The 14461-nt window shown below is 39.6% G+C and overlaps 1 protein-coding gene across 2 annotated transcripts in view; it reads left to right on the top strand.

The window, feature by feature from the left end:
• Stk3 (serine/threonine kinase 3) overlaps window positions 1–14461 on the top strand; it is a 242458-nt gene that overhangs the window by 111371 nt on the left and 116626 nt on the right. For both annotated transcript variants that reach the window (XM_028766083.1, XM_028766090.1), the window contains exon 7: window positions 13049–13186. In XM_028766083.1, the coding sequence (XP_028621916.1) occupies window positions 13049–13186 (138 nt within the window). The remainder of the gene's footprint in view (window positions 1–13048; window positions 13187–14461) is intronic.

The following is a 14461-nucleotide window of genomic DNA, read 5'->3' as shown; positions in this document are numbered from 1 at the left end:
CCCTCCCCTCCCCTCTCATGAACTTCCTAGATTCAGGTGCCTCTAGCTGCAGCTCCTCTTACTTATCCTTGGTAGACTTTGACTCTTTTTTTTTTCACTGCTCTCCTGCAACTGTTGACAGAAGAACTGTTTGTCATCCTTACCTCTTTTGACTTCTTTGATATCTCATTTCTTGACTCCCACCCCGACACCATGGCTGTCAATCTTGAGTCCTAGACTCATTTTTAATTACCTGTCTAGATAATTATTTTTCTATACTGTTGAGACACTTCAAATCTAATATTCATACATTTGTTTTAACCTTTAATTTAATATCTTATATTCTCTTTCATACAACCAGTTGTCAAGTTGAAAAATCTGGAAATTATCTTTTATCTAATCTTCCACTTTTATCAGTCACCAAGTTGTATTGACATTTTCTCCCTTCCCAGTCCCCACAGCTAGAGATATTTCAGATTTTTCATTACTCAGCACTTACTAAATGTATTACTCCCTTAAGAGTTCTTTATTTCCATATTTCAGACTTGAAATTTTTCCCTCTGCATTTCTATGTCACTCTAACTAGCAATCCTCTATCTTTCTTCTCCAGAGTAACCTTCACAACACTGCTAGATTTATCAATTTACAACACACAGGTCATTCTATTCCTTTCAAAACCTCCCCATTAAAATGCAGTTTTACAACTTTGTGGCTAGTTAGTAGTCAGATTCTTAAGAGCATTCTAGAAGTCTGTTGACTCGGGATACCTTTCTATTTCTGTGCCGCTGCCTTTTATTTTCGCCACACTTTATTCGTCTCTGCTTTTAGGATTTTATCTTTGCCCACTTTCTGCTTAGTGTCACTTTGTTACCTACAGTCTCTGCCATCTCTCCTCTAAACAGTCTCCACTGAGAACATCCTGAGCTTCCCTCTGCCTAGGAGAGCCCGCTCAGACCTGTCATTATAGTTGGGTGACTTCTCTAATTATGAATTTATTGACAAAGATGTACATGTTTTTCTACTAGTGCTACATGCTACATTTCTACATGCTAGTGCATGTTTTTTTATAAAGGTAAATGCAGCGCTTTTGTGACATACAGGTATTAATGAAGTTACTGCACTTGTATAAAATGGGAGTATCTTGTTTTTCTTTGTACATGTAATAACCCAGAAGGGAGACATGTCTGTGTTCAATGTGGAGTACCACCTTCTGAGCATAGTGGCCACAGTGTTCATCAGAACAGCTAGTTGTGACTTCTTACAAGAGACCCCTGAGAGAAGGAGAAGGAGGAGGAGGAGGAAGAAGAAGAGGAGGAGGAAGAGGAGGAGGAGGGTGGGCCATCAGACCCTCACCTGACTGTCTACACCCTTGTGTACCTCTCAGCCACCATATGTCCTTTTGCTCCAATTGCGCGTGGCCTCCTGGTATTGGAGATGATTGAGAGACTGGAAGGTTAACAAGGGCAAGTCTCCATGTGTTCAGATGTGGAGAAGTGGATATACACCATGCAGTGAGCATTTTTCGTAGTCAAGCTTCTCTGCATAACCCCTCCTGACTCATGCCCAATAAACTCACTGGCCTCCCAAGCTGGATTTTGGTGCGTCCTACTTAAGTCATGGCAGATGACCTGGAAGGAACAGGGACTCAGTTATCCACATGTCTGCAGTGGAAGAGTTCCTACAACGATGGTGGAAGTCAATAGTGTGGTACTGCACACCTGTAACCCCAGCATCTAGGAAGTGGAGGCAGGAGGACCAGTTGAAGGTGATTTTAGATACATAGCAAGTTTGAAGCCAACCTGGGCTACATGAAACCCTGATACATACACATGTGCGCATGCACATACGTGTGTGTGTGTGTGTGTGTGTGTTTACATAATGGAACTTGAAGGAAAGAGGCTCAGTATCTGCTTCATCAGTTAACAGCTTGAGTGCTGCCATATGTGCAGCCCTGACTGAGGCCCCGCATGAATGAAATCAAAAGAAATGAGAGAAGGGACTAGTGTTACACTTTTCTTTTTCTCTGACAAAATGTTTCTTTTATCCATTTTATACTCATAATTCATCATATTTTATTTTTAGCCTAGTTTGGTTTTGAGAAGTAAAGTGGAAATCCTTTAGGTTAGCATCTGAAATGCTAATTTTAAACTTTACTATGGCACTTGTCCAATAGAATCTGTTAAAAATTTTCCTCTAGGTCAGATCTAAGTTGAGAAGAATGAGGTAACTTTAATATGAACCCAGATTGTAATGCAGTCTTTCTCTCCAGTGAGCTGGCAAACTCACTATTCCATTTGTATTTTGAGTTGGGGAAGCTGAGTTAATATGGATGTTTGCCAATGATAGCAAATACTGGCAAGATAGTCCTGTTCTCTGTGCTTAATTATGTGGTTTTATTATAACATTTTTCACATATTTGTTGGTACTTACTGGTCTTTCAAGGTGGATTGACTTGTTTGCCAGTGACTCATGCAGATTTTATTCTTTCTGAAGTTAATCATGCCAAGTCTTCTGTCTTTCTAAGAAGGCCAGCTAACGTGTATGTATGTGTTTATATATATGTATATGTGTGTATACATATAATATACATTTTATTTAGCTATCCAGTTCCATCTCTTTGTAAGATTTTATACATTATAAGTACCCCTGATGAAGGCTAAGATGTAGGTATAGTAATTTATTCATTATTTATTCATTTGTCTTTTAGTGCTGGGTATCAAACTCAGAGCATTGGGCGTGCGAGGCAAACAGCTTCCTTCTGCTGAGTTGCCCTTTCAGTCATGTCTCATTTATAAGTGCTTTTTTCCAGAGTGTTTTAGGCACTGAGATATAACAATGAATGAAATGTGTTCAGCCTTTTAAAGAGGTACTTATATGACAGAAGAAAGGCAACAAGTTATATATTTTAAAAATGGTAATCAGGTTTATACCTCTAAGGGGACACAAAATGAAAAATGTGTTTGTTATTACGTGAACACAGAAAGGTTGAGAAAGGCTATTTGATGAGGTGGCTGTTAGGATTAGTTCAGATAAAGGAGGAAAATAAATAAATAAGTAGATCTTTTTTGAAAGAATGTTTTCTTTGGAAGAAACTAAACAGAGTATCTGGCATAAGGAACAGCAGGATGACATAAATGGCTGAGCCAGGTAAGATACAAGAAACGCAGATGGGATACAGGAGCAGTAGAGGGCCAGACCACTGTGGCTTCCTTCAGAAGATGGTTTGATGGTCAGCTTTTACTCTGAGACTTGTAGCCATTGGAAGATCTTAGAACAATGCTGTGTTCTAATGATGGGTTTAAATGAGCTGTTCTTTTTATTGAGAAGGGTTAGTAGTCACAGGGTACAAGCAAGGAAAATAAAGGTAGGTCAGGTAGGAGAAGGAGGGGGCTTGAGCTGTGGTAGGAAAGGTATTGAAATGTCTTCAGACCCTGGATGGATGGATATATTGGTTTTGTTTTCTCATTGTCCAAATGTGAGATGTGATAGAAAGACATACATAGATATTTTGTCTTCAAGTTTTGGTTTGGATCTCTGGAAGTATGAAAGTAAAAACTGTTGTTAAGCTTAGTTGTAAAGTGTTTCCTCTGTGTTCATTTCTTAAGACATCTGACCTTCAAGTGTTTTAGCTGCAGATCATCTTCCTCCCTTTCTACTAGGAAATAACAAAAATCTATTAGAATTACCTGTACCTGGCTAATGGATCTGAGCGGGGGTGTTCAGGCTCATAAGACACGTCTTGCTCAGGCTACCCCATTTCTTCTTTAGTTCGCCTACCTTAATACCCTGTGCAGCAGGCATGGACTGGAGGAACTCTCTTAAATCACTGTGTAAATCTCTGACGTCTGTTGCACTCAGGTACCACAAGCACTCGTCTCTTCCTCACAGATACAAAATAGAGGAACAGGCTGATTTTCTGGCCTCAGATTATCTCCTTCTGTCTTTCTGAACATTTATGGATTACATGCATTTGGAACTATAATCAACAGGTATTCGAAGCTTGTACCTAGGTAGAGTTGCTCTTTACTCTTCTCTCATGCAGTGTCTTGATTGGTTTGCCTTTCTATTACTGAACTGGGATGAATTTGACAATGCCAAGTTTGATGTGGCATAGGAAGGATGAAGTGTTATAAAAGAGAAACGTGGAATGTGAGACCTTTCTGGAAGGATAGCTAGCACTGAGAGCCCATATTTGGAGGCTGGTAGAGATGAGACAAGGAAAGTTAAGGAGTGGGAGAGGTAGTGTTGACTGGGAAATCTGCCCTCAGCACTGCGTCGTGTGTCTGTCCATCTGGTGTTCTCCGTGTCACTTTCATTCAGGTCAGTGTTTTAAATCTTTACCTCATGGCTTTCTCTTTTGTCCCATGGATTATTTGGAAATACGCTGTTTAGATTCCGAGTATTGGTGCTTCTGCTCACTTTTGTAGTAAGATATCCAGCTCCATTGCAGGGTGGCAGGATGCTCCAGGGAGTCAGCCTTTTAAATCTGTTGGTGTGTGCTGTCCTCAGGACATGGTCTTCCTGGTATCTGAGCACTTGAAGAGAATATGCACATTCTGCGTGGACTAAAGGACAGCTAGGCCTGCAAGGTGATGGGCGGATGGAGATTCCTGTGTCCTTCCGCTCTCCACAGGAGCTGTCTGTGGTCGGAGGGTGCTGAAGTCTAGTAACGATAACACAGGGGCCCTTTTCACGTTTTATGTTTATTTCATCCTTTTGCTTTCTGTATTTTTTCCTCAGGTTTTTGGTTTCTGTTTTCTTCTTGCCTTCCTGTGGGTTTCTTGAATGTATTTATGAGTTCCATTTTGATTTATCCTTAATGTATATGAGTTTATCTCTTTTACCAGCTTGGGTGACATATAGAACCCTAATTTCTTTTTTGTTCTCTTGCTTTCTCCCATGTATTAGTAATGTCTTCTTCATGTATTAATTTCAAAAACTCAGGTAAGAGGAAAATCTGTCGTACTAACTGATTTAAGCTGTATACTACTTTCCTTCCTGGTATTTCATATTTTCTAATTACATTTTTTTTTTATTTAGAAAAGTGGCTTCAACCTTCTTTTAGGATAGAGCTGTGACAATTCTGTTACATTTTCTCACCTTAGACTCTTGATTTCTGTGCATCCATGAAGGATAATTCTACTGTCTGTTGTAATCTGCTGGCAGTTCTCATGGTTAAATCACTTAAACGTGTAACACACTCACAGTTCTGATAAGAAGTCAGCCGTCATTTCATTTCCCACTTAAAGGTAAAGTCTCATTTTTATGTACAGTCAAGATTGGTTTTCGCCCTCAGTCTTTGATTTTCTCAAATTTAAGTAATATGTTTTGTGTGAATGTCTATTTTTCTGCCATGTGATTTGTAGCTTCTAGACTCTATAAGCTAAATCTATTCCGCTAAATGTTAAGAAATTTCTAGCGAATTTTTTATTAACTGAATTTGCTCTGCAGCAGTTTCGTACATGTGTGTACTACAAATGATTCTTCGTGTCCCACCTTTTCTTTCTTTTTTTAATAGTTTAATGTATTTTAATAGCAAACTTACAGGAACAGCACAGGAGACAGACAACATTAAAAACATGCTCTTGCATGCAGGACAACTCAGAAAACTATTGTGATGGATGGAATCTACTGTGTGATAAAAATGCTACAAACACCATTTAGTTTTCCTCAAGAAGAAATCCAAATGCTGGCATTGTCCAGAAAAATTAACAGGTTTATTTATAATTGCAATAAAGTTGAACTGTTGAAATGTGTTCACTGAAACCTTTTGCTTGCATTCATGCTTTACATCTTGCATTTATATTAAAAATTCACACACAAGTGAACGTGGAGACACTGCCGATACCCGATTCTGTCCCCTTGTTTCCACCCGCAATCACCTTTTCATCCTCTCCCACTTCCACCAGCCCCTCCTCTACGTTCCTAAACATCCTTTCCCACACTCATGTCTCTTTGTTTTGCTTTGAGGCCCACTGAATTTACCCAGGCCATCTGGGCTGCCGTGGGTCTGGAGGTAGGAATTGGAGCGTGATGAACTCACTGGTAGATGCAGCACTGAAGACAAAACCTGCCCCTCCCCTAGAATCCACCAGTAGCCTAAAGGGGAGGATTGGGGCCTGCACAGCATGGTCTCTGGCTGACCGCTAGTTGGTCTAGTCTTGTGCAGATGTAGTGCAGGCTGCTGGATGTGTTGTAAGATTAATTGCAGTGCTAGCTAGCTATTGTAGTTTAAAATACATGACCTGTTTCTTTTCTACAACTCCAAAAACCTGAATGCCGGGTGTTTCGACTTGGTCCTAGAGAGAAGTTCATGGGACTCTCTATCCATCCCTCCCTCAGCTATCCCACCCTTACCCCCATGTGCCCAAGTCAAGTTTTTCCTGTTGTTCTTACAGAGAAAGTATTTATTCTGTTCTGTCTTCTAGCTTGCTGGTTCTTTTTTTACTAGGTCTTCCCTGTCTGATGTTGAAGCCACATACTGAGCTTTTGATTTTGGCTGTTGTGTTTTTCACTTCTAAATTTCCATTATGTGTGTGTGTGTGTGTGTGTGTGTGTGTGTGTGTGTGTGTGTGTGTGTATGTATATGATGTCAGGCTTGGCAACAAGTGCCCTTCAACTATTATTTATAGTTGCTAATAGAGGCACTTTCTTCTCTTTCTGCTTTAAAATATTTTAACACCTCTATTAAAAACATCTGTTGTTTTTTTGTCATTGTTTTTGTAATCTTCCTGGTTCTTAAATAGGATAAGAAATTTTTAGTTGAAAACTGGACATAAGGGTTTTTACTCTCCAAGTCTCATGTAAACTCTATGCTAGATATACTTTTTTTGACATTACACCAGTTGGGACCAGTAGAGTTTGAACTTCAGATTCCCTGCTCAGCCTTTGTGGACACCAGTGGCAGGAGTGGTTCTTCATTGCTGGCTGGGTGGGGTCACAGTTCCAGTTCCTCATGGAGATCCATTGCTTAGTGATTGTTTTACTGTTGGGTGACAGTGAAAATCCTGCTAGGTATGTAATCCTCACCAGGTAGAGCAAAGGGCAGCTGATTACTGCCAAGCTCCCATGCTGGAGCATGGTTTCTACATGCTGGAGTGGTGAGATGTCCATGGAAGGTTGGAAGTCTTCACTCCATTCTTGGGTCTTCCTGATGAACTGTTCAGAAGTCCTGTGGTGCCCTTTTCAGTTTGTAAAGGTGGACGTGGAGGCTGTCCCTCATTCCTTATGGAGTGTACGGGGTGGAGCTGTGGGTTCTTGCCATCCGTGCATTCTGATCATTTAGTTATGTATGAGTAAAGAGTGAAATGGAATATATCTATAACATAGATAGATAAATATCTGATTTTTAGGTAACAAAATAAGTAGCAACAGATGCAGTCTGTTTACTGTTGATGACAACCTGCCCCTGAGGTAGTGAGCTTTGTAAGTCTCATGGTCCTCTGCTATTGGTCAGCTCTTAGTCTGTAGAACTGGCCTATTTCCCTAAGTTTGTGCTTCCTACAGGGAGATTTGGGTCCTTGATACTCTTACTGTAAAAAATGATAAGTAAAAAACTGTTTCTCAGGTAGCTGTGACATGCAGCCGCTGCTCAGACCTCGGGGCCCAGGCTTTGGCATGCATACTTGCTCTGGTTCAAAGAGAGTTTAAAGATGACCCTGCAGTTAAAGGTTGCTAAATCGTTTGTTTGTTTGTTTGTTTGTTTTAAAGCAGCAACAACAAAACTGTTTTCACTCTATCTTTTACTGAGATACAGATTAAAGCATTTCCAAGGTGAGACAGAGGAATTATGGGAGAAAGATTGCTTTCCTCTTAAGCTTTTGCCTGAGTTCCTGCAATTGGCTGTTTCTCTTTGGCCTAACCTAATGTTACACTTTCTCTTTCTATCTCCCTCTTCCTGGCAGGCTGAATTTTCACCTTACCTGCCTTAAAAATTTTTTCTCTTAAATACTAATAAAATTCTTCCTGATAGTCCTTTTCAGACTGAGAATCCACAGAAGGAAACCCTTTCCCTGATAAGCTTAGGGTTGTCCAACTGAGTGCTCTCTAATAGCACAGATACAGGTACTTAGTGTTCAGTCCAAGTGCTCTCTAATAGCATAGATACAGGTACTGTAGTGTTCAGTCCAAGTGCTCTCTAATAGCATAGATACAGGTACTGTAGTGTTCAGTCCAAGTGCTCTCTGATAGCATAGATACAGGTACTGTAGTGTTCAGTCCAAGTGCTCTCTGATAGCATAGATACAGGTACTGTAGTGTTCAGTCCGAGTGCTCTCTGATAGCATAGATACAGGTACTGTAGTGTTCAGTCCGAGTGCTCTCTGATAGCATAGATACAGGTACTGTAGCATTCAGTCCGAGTGCTCTCTAATGGCATAGATACAGGTACTGTAGTGTTCATTCCAGTAGCTACTCTCCACTCATAGCCAGAGTCTCCACTGCACCTCTTTCCTCAGATTATTCTCCAGCCAAGCCGACTGATGTTTCCTGGCCTGATAAGTGATTGTGGACATTCCTCTAACTCAACTTTCCTAATACTGTGGGACCCTTTAATAGAGTTCATCATTTTGTGGTGACCTCCAATCATAAATTTATTTTCATTGCTATGTCATAACTTTAATTTTGCTACAATTAAGAATTGTAAAGGAAACTGTAATATAAATCCTGATATTTTGGATATTTGATATGTGACCCCCGTGAAAGGCTCATTTGACACTCCCTCCCAAAGTGGTCAAGACCCACAAGTTGAGAACCAGTCCTCTAAGTAGCGCTGGAATGAATTGTGAGTTTCTAGTTCTGTGCTTTGCTTATTCCACTGTGGGAACTGGAAGGCAGGAACATGGCTTATTCACACCCTTTTCACCTTTGCATTTCTTTCAGACTAGTTCATTACTCTTTGCAGAACTGGAATTTTACACCTGGATGCTGACGTCTTTTGTACACAAAGGCTGTGGTCCAGCCATCTCTCTTGTAGGAAACACTGCACTGGAGACATGGTCAGGGGCTGTGTTTCTGGTGACATCCAGCTTCACCGTCCTTTATCCTTTGCTCTTAATTGTAGTCTCTTTAAAAAGAGGTTATTACTATATTTCCTTTTTACGGTACCATCTCTATTGGACTAAGCTTGCTACCTGTGCATTATGTTCACACTCAAAAACAGCTGTTCTTTGTAGATGCTCTCCCACTTTCCTGTTTGTTAGGAAGATGGTCTTCTGCTTACATCCAGTGACTTCCTGTTTTCCTGGCTCACTCCATGCTCCTGTGCATTCACAGGTCAGCTGCCTTAGCTCAGACACAGTTGTGAATTCATTCCACTGAGATTAGCTTCTCAGTGAAGCACTTTCTGCAGGTTGGGGCTCTATAGAGTCTAAAGCATGAGATTTCAGGCACGAAGCTCCTTAGGCATTTTGAAGCACATTTATTTTTCTGACCTCTTCAGAGTACTTGTGATCAGGGAAATTAAAAGAAAATTCCAAACTTAGTGATAGGTTTAGTGTGTAGTTAAGCAATATATTGTGTAGAAACAAGCATAGGCTAATCATATAATTTATTGCACTAACATTCTTCAATCAAATGGTGTTAGAGATAAGATCAATTATATGGCTCTAATGTGTGTCTGTGCTGTTTGGTTGGTGGCAGGGAATTTTAAGGCTAGCCACTGGTAATCAACACTTTCTACAACAGGGGCTTATGACTTGACTTACACAAAACCTGGAGATTCTTAAGAGGATCCTTGTAGTTGGTTGAACCCAGTAAAGACTGTGAGAAAATCTACGTCTGTTACTGATTTTTCTAAAAAGTTAAAGGCAGAAATGAAAGACATAGCGTTTTCCTGGAGACACTTTAATAGACTTGCTTATTTGAACTGAACGCTCAATATCCCTGCTTGCTCAGTGCTTGTTTGCAAGTATGATGTGACATTATACTCACTTTATGATAGTACTGGGTAAATAAGAGTTAGAGTAAAGCTTTTTATCCTCTGGTTTCTAATAGCTACTGCCAGGTGAGCCTTATATGTTAAGATTATCAGAAGATAAGGCTGCAGCTTATTGGCTCAAAGTTCAAAGGAGAAGCATTAGCTTCAAGGACATAAATCATTGGGCTGTTATCTGCTAATTTGTAACAGAACAGTGGGGAACAGCGTTTATCTGGACAATCTAGTATCTACCTGCAGTTGAGGTTAAGGTCAGCTCTCCAGGGCTCAGGTCTTTGGACTGTTCTCAGAAAAGAGGTTTAGATGTGTTGTTTTTCCCTCGGTTTGAAGGAGCAGGTGATTCACTCTTTTCTGAAGCTACTGTTTATGTTGTCCATTCGTGAAGCCTCGCTGGAGTCCAGTATTACTATGGAGCCATTCGAGATGAACCCAGTTAGTTAGAGATAGACCTTCATGGAGTTTGTTCCGTATTCATTAATTTTTCTCTACAAGTTGACTGTGAGCTCTGTGGGTTCCAGGCATAGATAGTATTTTAAAATTTGTAATAGCAAAGGTTACAAGGTCACATACTTGAAGAGACAGACCATTGAGTAAAGTAGTTGATTGACTGAGTGACATAAGTTAGCCTAAGTCTAAGAGATTCTCTTAGGTAAGCTTGACACTGTTTAAACAAGTAAACAGAATACCACAGAACATAGTAAGCCCACTGTTATTTCTTGGTCAACAACCTGTCGTTACTTTCAGAAGTTGGTTACTTCTGAATCCCTGTATCAGCTGACTGTACAGAGAATGACCTTAGAAATAGTTGACTATATGTGTTTATTTTGCTTTGTGATACTGGCTACACTGTATATGTGTGAGCATCTTACTTGTCTGTATGTATGTTCACCATGTACATGTCTGGTGCCCACAGGGTCAAAAAAGGGCCTAGGACTGGAGTTACAAACAGTTGGGAACCCCCATGTGAGTACTGGGAATTGAACATAGGTCCCCTGCAAGAATTAAATTCTAGGCCACCACTCCAGACCCAGTTTTGATCATTTTTAAGAGTCCGGTTCTGTTGACTCCTCCCTCTCTCTTCCCCATCTCCTCTCTTCCCAGTCACTCTCCTATTTTAAAGTTGAGTTGTATGTATTTTTGATAATTGGTTGTAGGGCTCTTTTGTGCCTCATAGTTTTCTCTATTGTTTCTATGAAATTCTCTATTCCGGGTTACCATTTTTGCTCTTGTGATAGTGCTGAGTGCTCTTGTGATGTACAGAGCTGTAAGTTTCTATGAAGTTCACCTTACTTTTAGTCATTGTCAAATTCCTCATTATGACATTTTTCTCATATGTTTCCTTCTTAGAGTTTTATGGTTTTAGCTCTCAGGGCTGTCTGGTAATTTTGTAGTTCATTGTAACACAAGCTTCATTTCGTTTGCAGTCTCGCTGATACTGTTTGCTGAGAAAACTTTGATTTGAATATTCTCTCATATTTGGTTGAGAGTTGTGATTCTAGTAAGTCTAGGTAATCTTACAACGTCTTAAAGCTTGCTCATCCTTGCTTCCCTCTGAGGAAGCAGAGGGAAGGACATGCTGGATCCATTTGCTGACTGTGGGACCATTTGTTGTGCCTCACATTTCCTTAGTTGTTTGTTTAGATTTAACATCATCTTTGCTTGTTGGAACTTAGAAACATTATGATGCTTTTCTGATGATTTAAATGACAGCCCTGTTGTATATCTGAAATTTCATTTTTAACTCTTAATTTCTCTAGATTTTACGTTATTTTTCTGTAAAATGAACAGGTTGAAGTAGATATCCTGTTGTATTTTTCTACTGTGATTTCAAGCCACTTATACATATCTTTTTGCCAATTAATAAAAATTCAGTGGACAATAGAAGCTCTGTCTTATGCAAGGAATACATTAAAATTGATTCAGTAAAATATGTTTTGTGTATAACTGTAGTTGTGATCTTTTCTCTATATGTGAACAGAAGTTTTAGCTGTAAATAATATCCTAATCCTTTTAATAGTAAAACATTTAATTTTTAAGTGTTGTTATAATTTATAGTATTACTACCCCTGTCTTTTTTAATGCATTAAGGAGATTGAGCATGACTTAAAGTACATTAAGTTTGCATACAAAAGAAGAGGCCCATCTAGAGTCAGATGAAAAGTTGCCTTTCCAAAGGGGCAAATTCTCAGATCTGGGAAAGGAGATGTGGGATGCTTCCTCTCAGTTTCTCTCTGTTTAAGGGTCTATGATTGTGTGCTACATGTGCTTATTTATTGCTGTTGAAAGGTCTTTAGTTTGTCCTCTCACTTGTGGTGTTAACTGTGTAATTCTATAAATTTATATATTAATAGGTACATAAAATTACCTATGAGTAGTTATTACGTGTTCTAATTCATTTTATTTCATAAAATTTCTGTTACTGCTGTTTGCCTCTTGACTTTTAATAGCATATATGAGTAAAACTGTTAATATTTTTATTGAGTATATTATGTGTTTGTTTCAGTTTGGTTTTGTTTTCTCACATGGAACTTGGAGAGATAGTTACCACAGGCTGTGAGATGGAGGATCTCTTTGACACTTTTCAAATTTGAACTATCAATGTATTATAGCTATGAATATTTAGCACTTAACTTATTTCTGGAACATTGAAGTAGTGTATTTAAAACTTTTCATTTAGAATCTTCATCATCTAGTATTCAACAATAGTAATTTTGTTTATGCTTAAATAATTAATTTGGGTTACACATGCAGATTAGTCTGCTGCTGGCCTTTTTTTTTTTTAGCTACTACACTTAACATAAAACTGAAATACTCAATAAATCTGGCATACAGTAACAAGATTTGGAAATGTATCTTTGACAATGCCTTTGTCAAAAAGTCTATAAATGTGTCTCCTCTGGAGATAGATTCAAAAGCCAGCCGTAAAATAGGAAGTAGTGTGCCCAGTGAGCTACAGTTCAAGTGGAGGGTCTAAGGGAAATGATCACACTCACAGCAGACAGTCTCGCTGGAATTTCCTGTAGCAGCTTAAATTTGTTTTTGGGATTTAGAATCCGGTAAAAAAATAAAGAAGTATTTATTTGGTTGTTCTCTTGTGGTTCTTACTGTGTCTTTTGGATATTTCATCTACATTAGGCTATTTTTATGATTCCTACAAACCCACCACCAACATTCAGGAAACCTGAACTTTGGTCTGATGACTTCACTGATTTTGTGAAAAAATGCTTGGTGAAGAGTCCTGAGCAGAGAGCTACTGCAACACAGCTGTTACAGGTCAGTGTGCACTCTCGAAGACCTCCTCCTCCTCCTGTTCCTCTTCCTCCTGCTCCTCCTCCTGTTCCTTCTCCTGCTCCTCCTGCTCCTCCTCCTCCTCCTGTTCCTTCTCCTGCTCTTCCTGCTCCTCCTGCTCCTCCTGTTTCTCTTCCTCCTTCTCTTTGTCTTCCTCCTCCTGCTCCTCCTCCTCCTCCTGTTCCTTCTCCTGCTCCTCCTGCTCCTCCTGCTCCTCCTCCTGTTTCTCTTCCTCCTTCTCTTTGTCTTCCTCCTCCTCCTCCTCCTCCTCCTCCTCCTCCTCCTCCTCCTCCTCCTCCTCCTCCTCCTCCTCCAAGCTTCCCGAAGCTGCTGACTCTCTAATGACTCTTCTGCATTTTTCTTTGTCTTCTATGTGTTCCCATGGCTGCCTTGTGAGCTCTTGCTCTGGGTTTTACCTCCCAGTGCTTTCCTTGTGCTTCTTGACTCAGCATTGTCCTGTGACTTCTGGCTCCACTCTAATGTATGTAAATCCAAGATTCCTGAACTGCTTGAAAAGATTATTACATGTTATAAATTCTAGTTACAAGGTTACTTTTATCACTACTGTAAATAAACACTGTATCTAGAGAACCAAGAGGCTTTTTAAAAATCTGTGAATTTTAAGGCAAAAAGAAATAACTTAATACTTATAATAATAATAAAAAAAACAAACCAAGTTTGTGAAACTTTTTCTTAACAGAATTGCCTCAGAACTCTCAACTAATAGGTATGTCCCACTGTATGCACATAGGTATATCTACAGTGTGCCTCACCATGTGTCTCACACTAACAAATAATTTTCAGATGCTTCTTACTGTTAAATAGTAAATGAATTCAAGCCACAGTTCTTATAAGAAAACTTTTTGAGCTACTATTAAAAATAAAATAAAATGAGTGAAGGCTCCATGAAACAGTTTGTAATGCTTTTTTTAATTATTTTATTTATTTACATTTCAGCTGTTGCCCTCCTTCCCAGTCCCTCCCCCAGTTGCTCACCCAGTTCCCCCTCCCCCTTGCCTCCAAGTGGATATTCCTCCTCTGCCTAGCACCAGTTTATTTGAGTTTTTAGTTATATGTAGATAGAATTTCAAAACTTAATTTGTTAATGATTAAGATGACAAATTTGGATCAGTGAGATAGCTCTGAGCATAGAAGGGCACTGTAGTGAGATAGCTCTTAACATGGAAGGGCACTACAGTGAGATAGCTCTCAGCATGGAAGGGCATTGCAGTGAGATAGCTCTCAGCATGGACGGTGTCT

Source organism: Grammomys surdaster, unplaced genomic scaffold (genome assembly GCF_004785775.1).
Source record: "Grammomys surdaster isolate TR1022 unplaced genomic scaffold, NIH_TR_1.0 63, whole genome shotgun sequence".
NCBI classification, from domain to species: domain Eukaryota; kingdom Metazoa; phylum Chordata; class Mammalia; order Rodentia; family Muridae; genus Grammomys; species Grammomys surdaster.
This window is presented reverse-complemented; position numbering and strand designations above follow the sequence as displayed.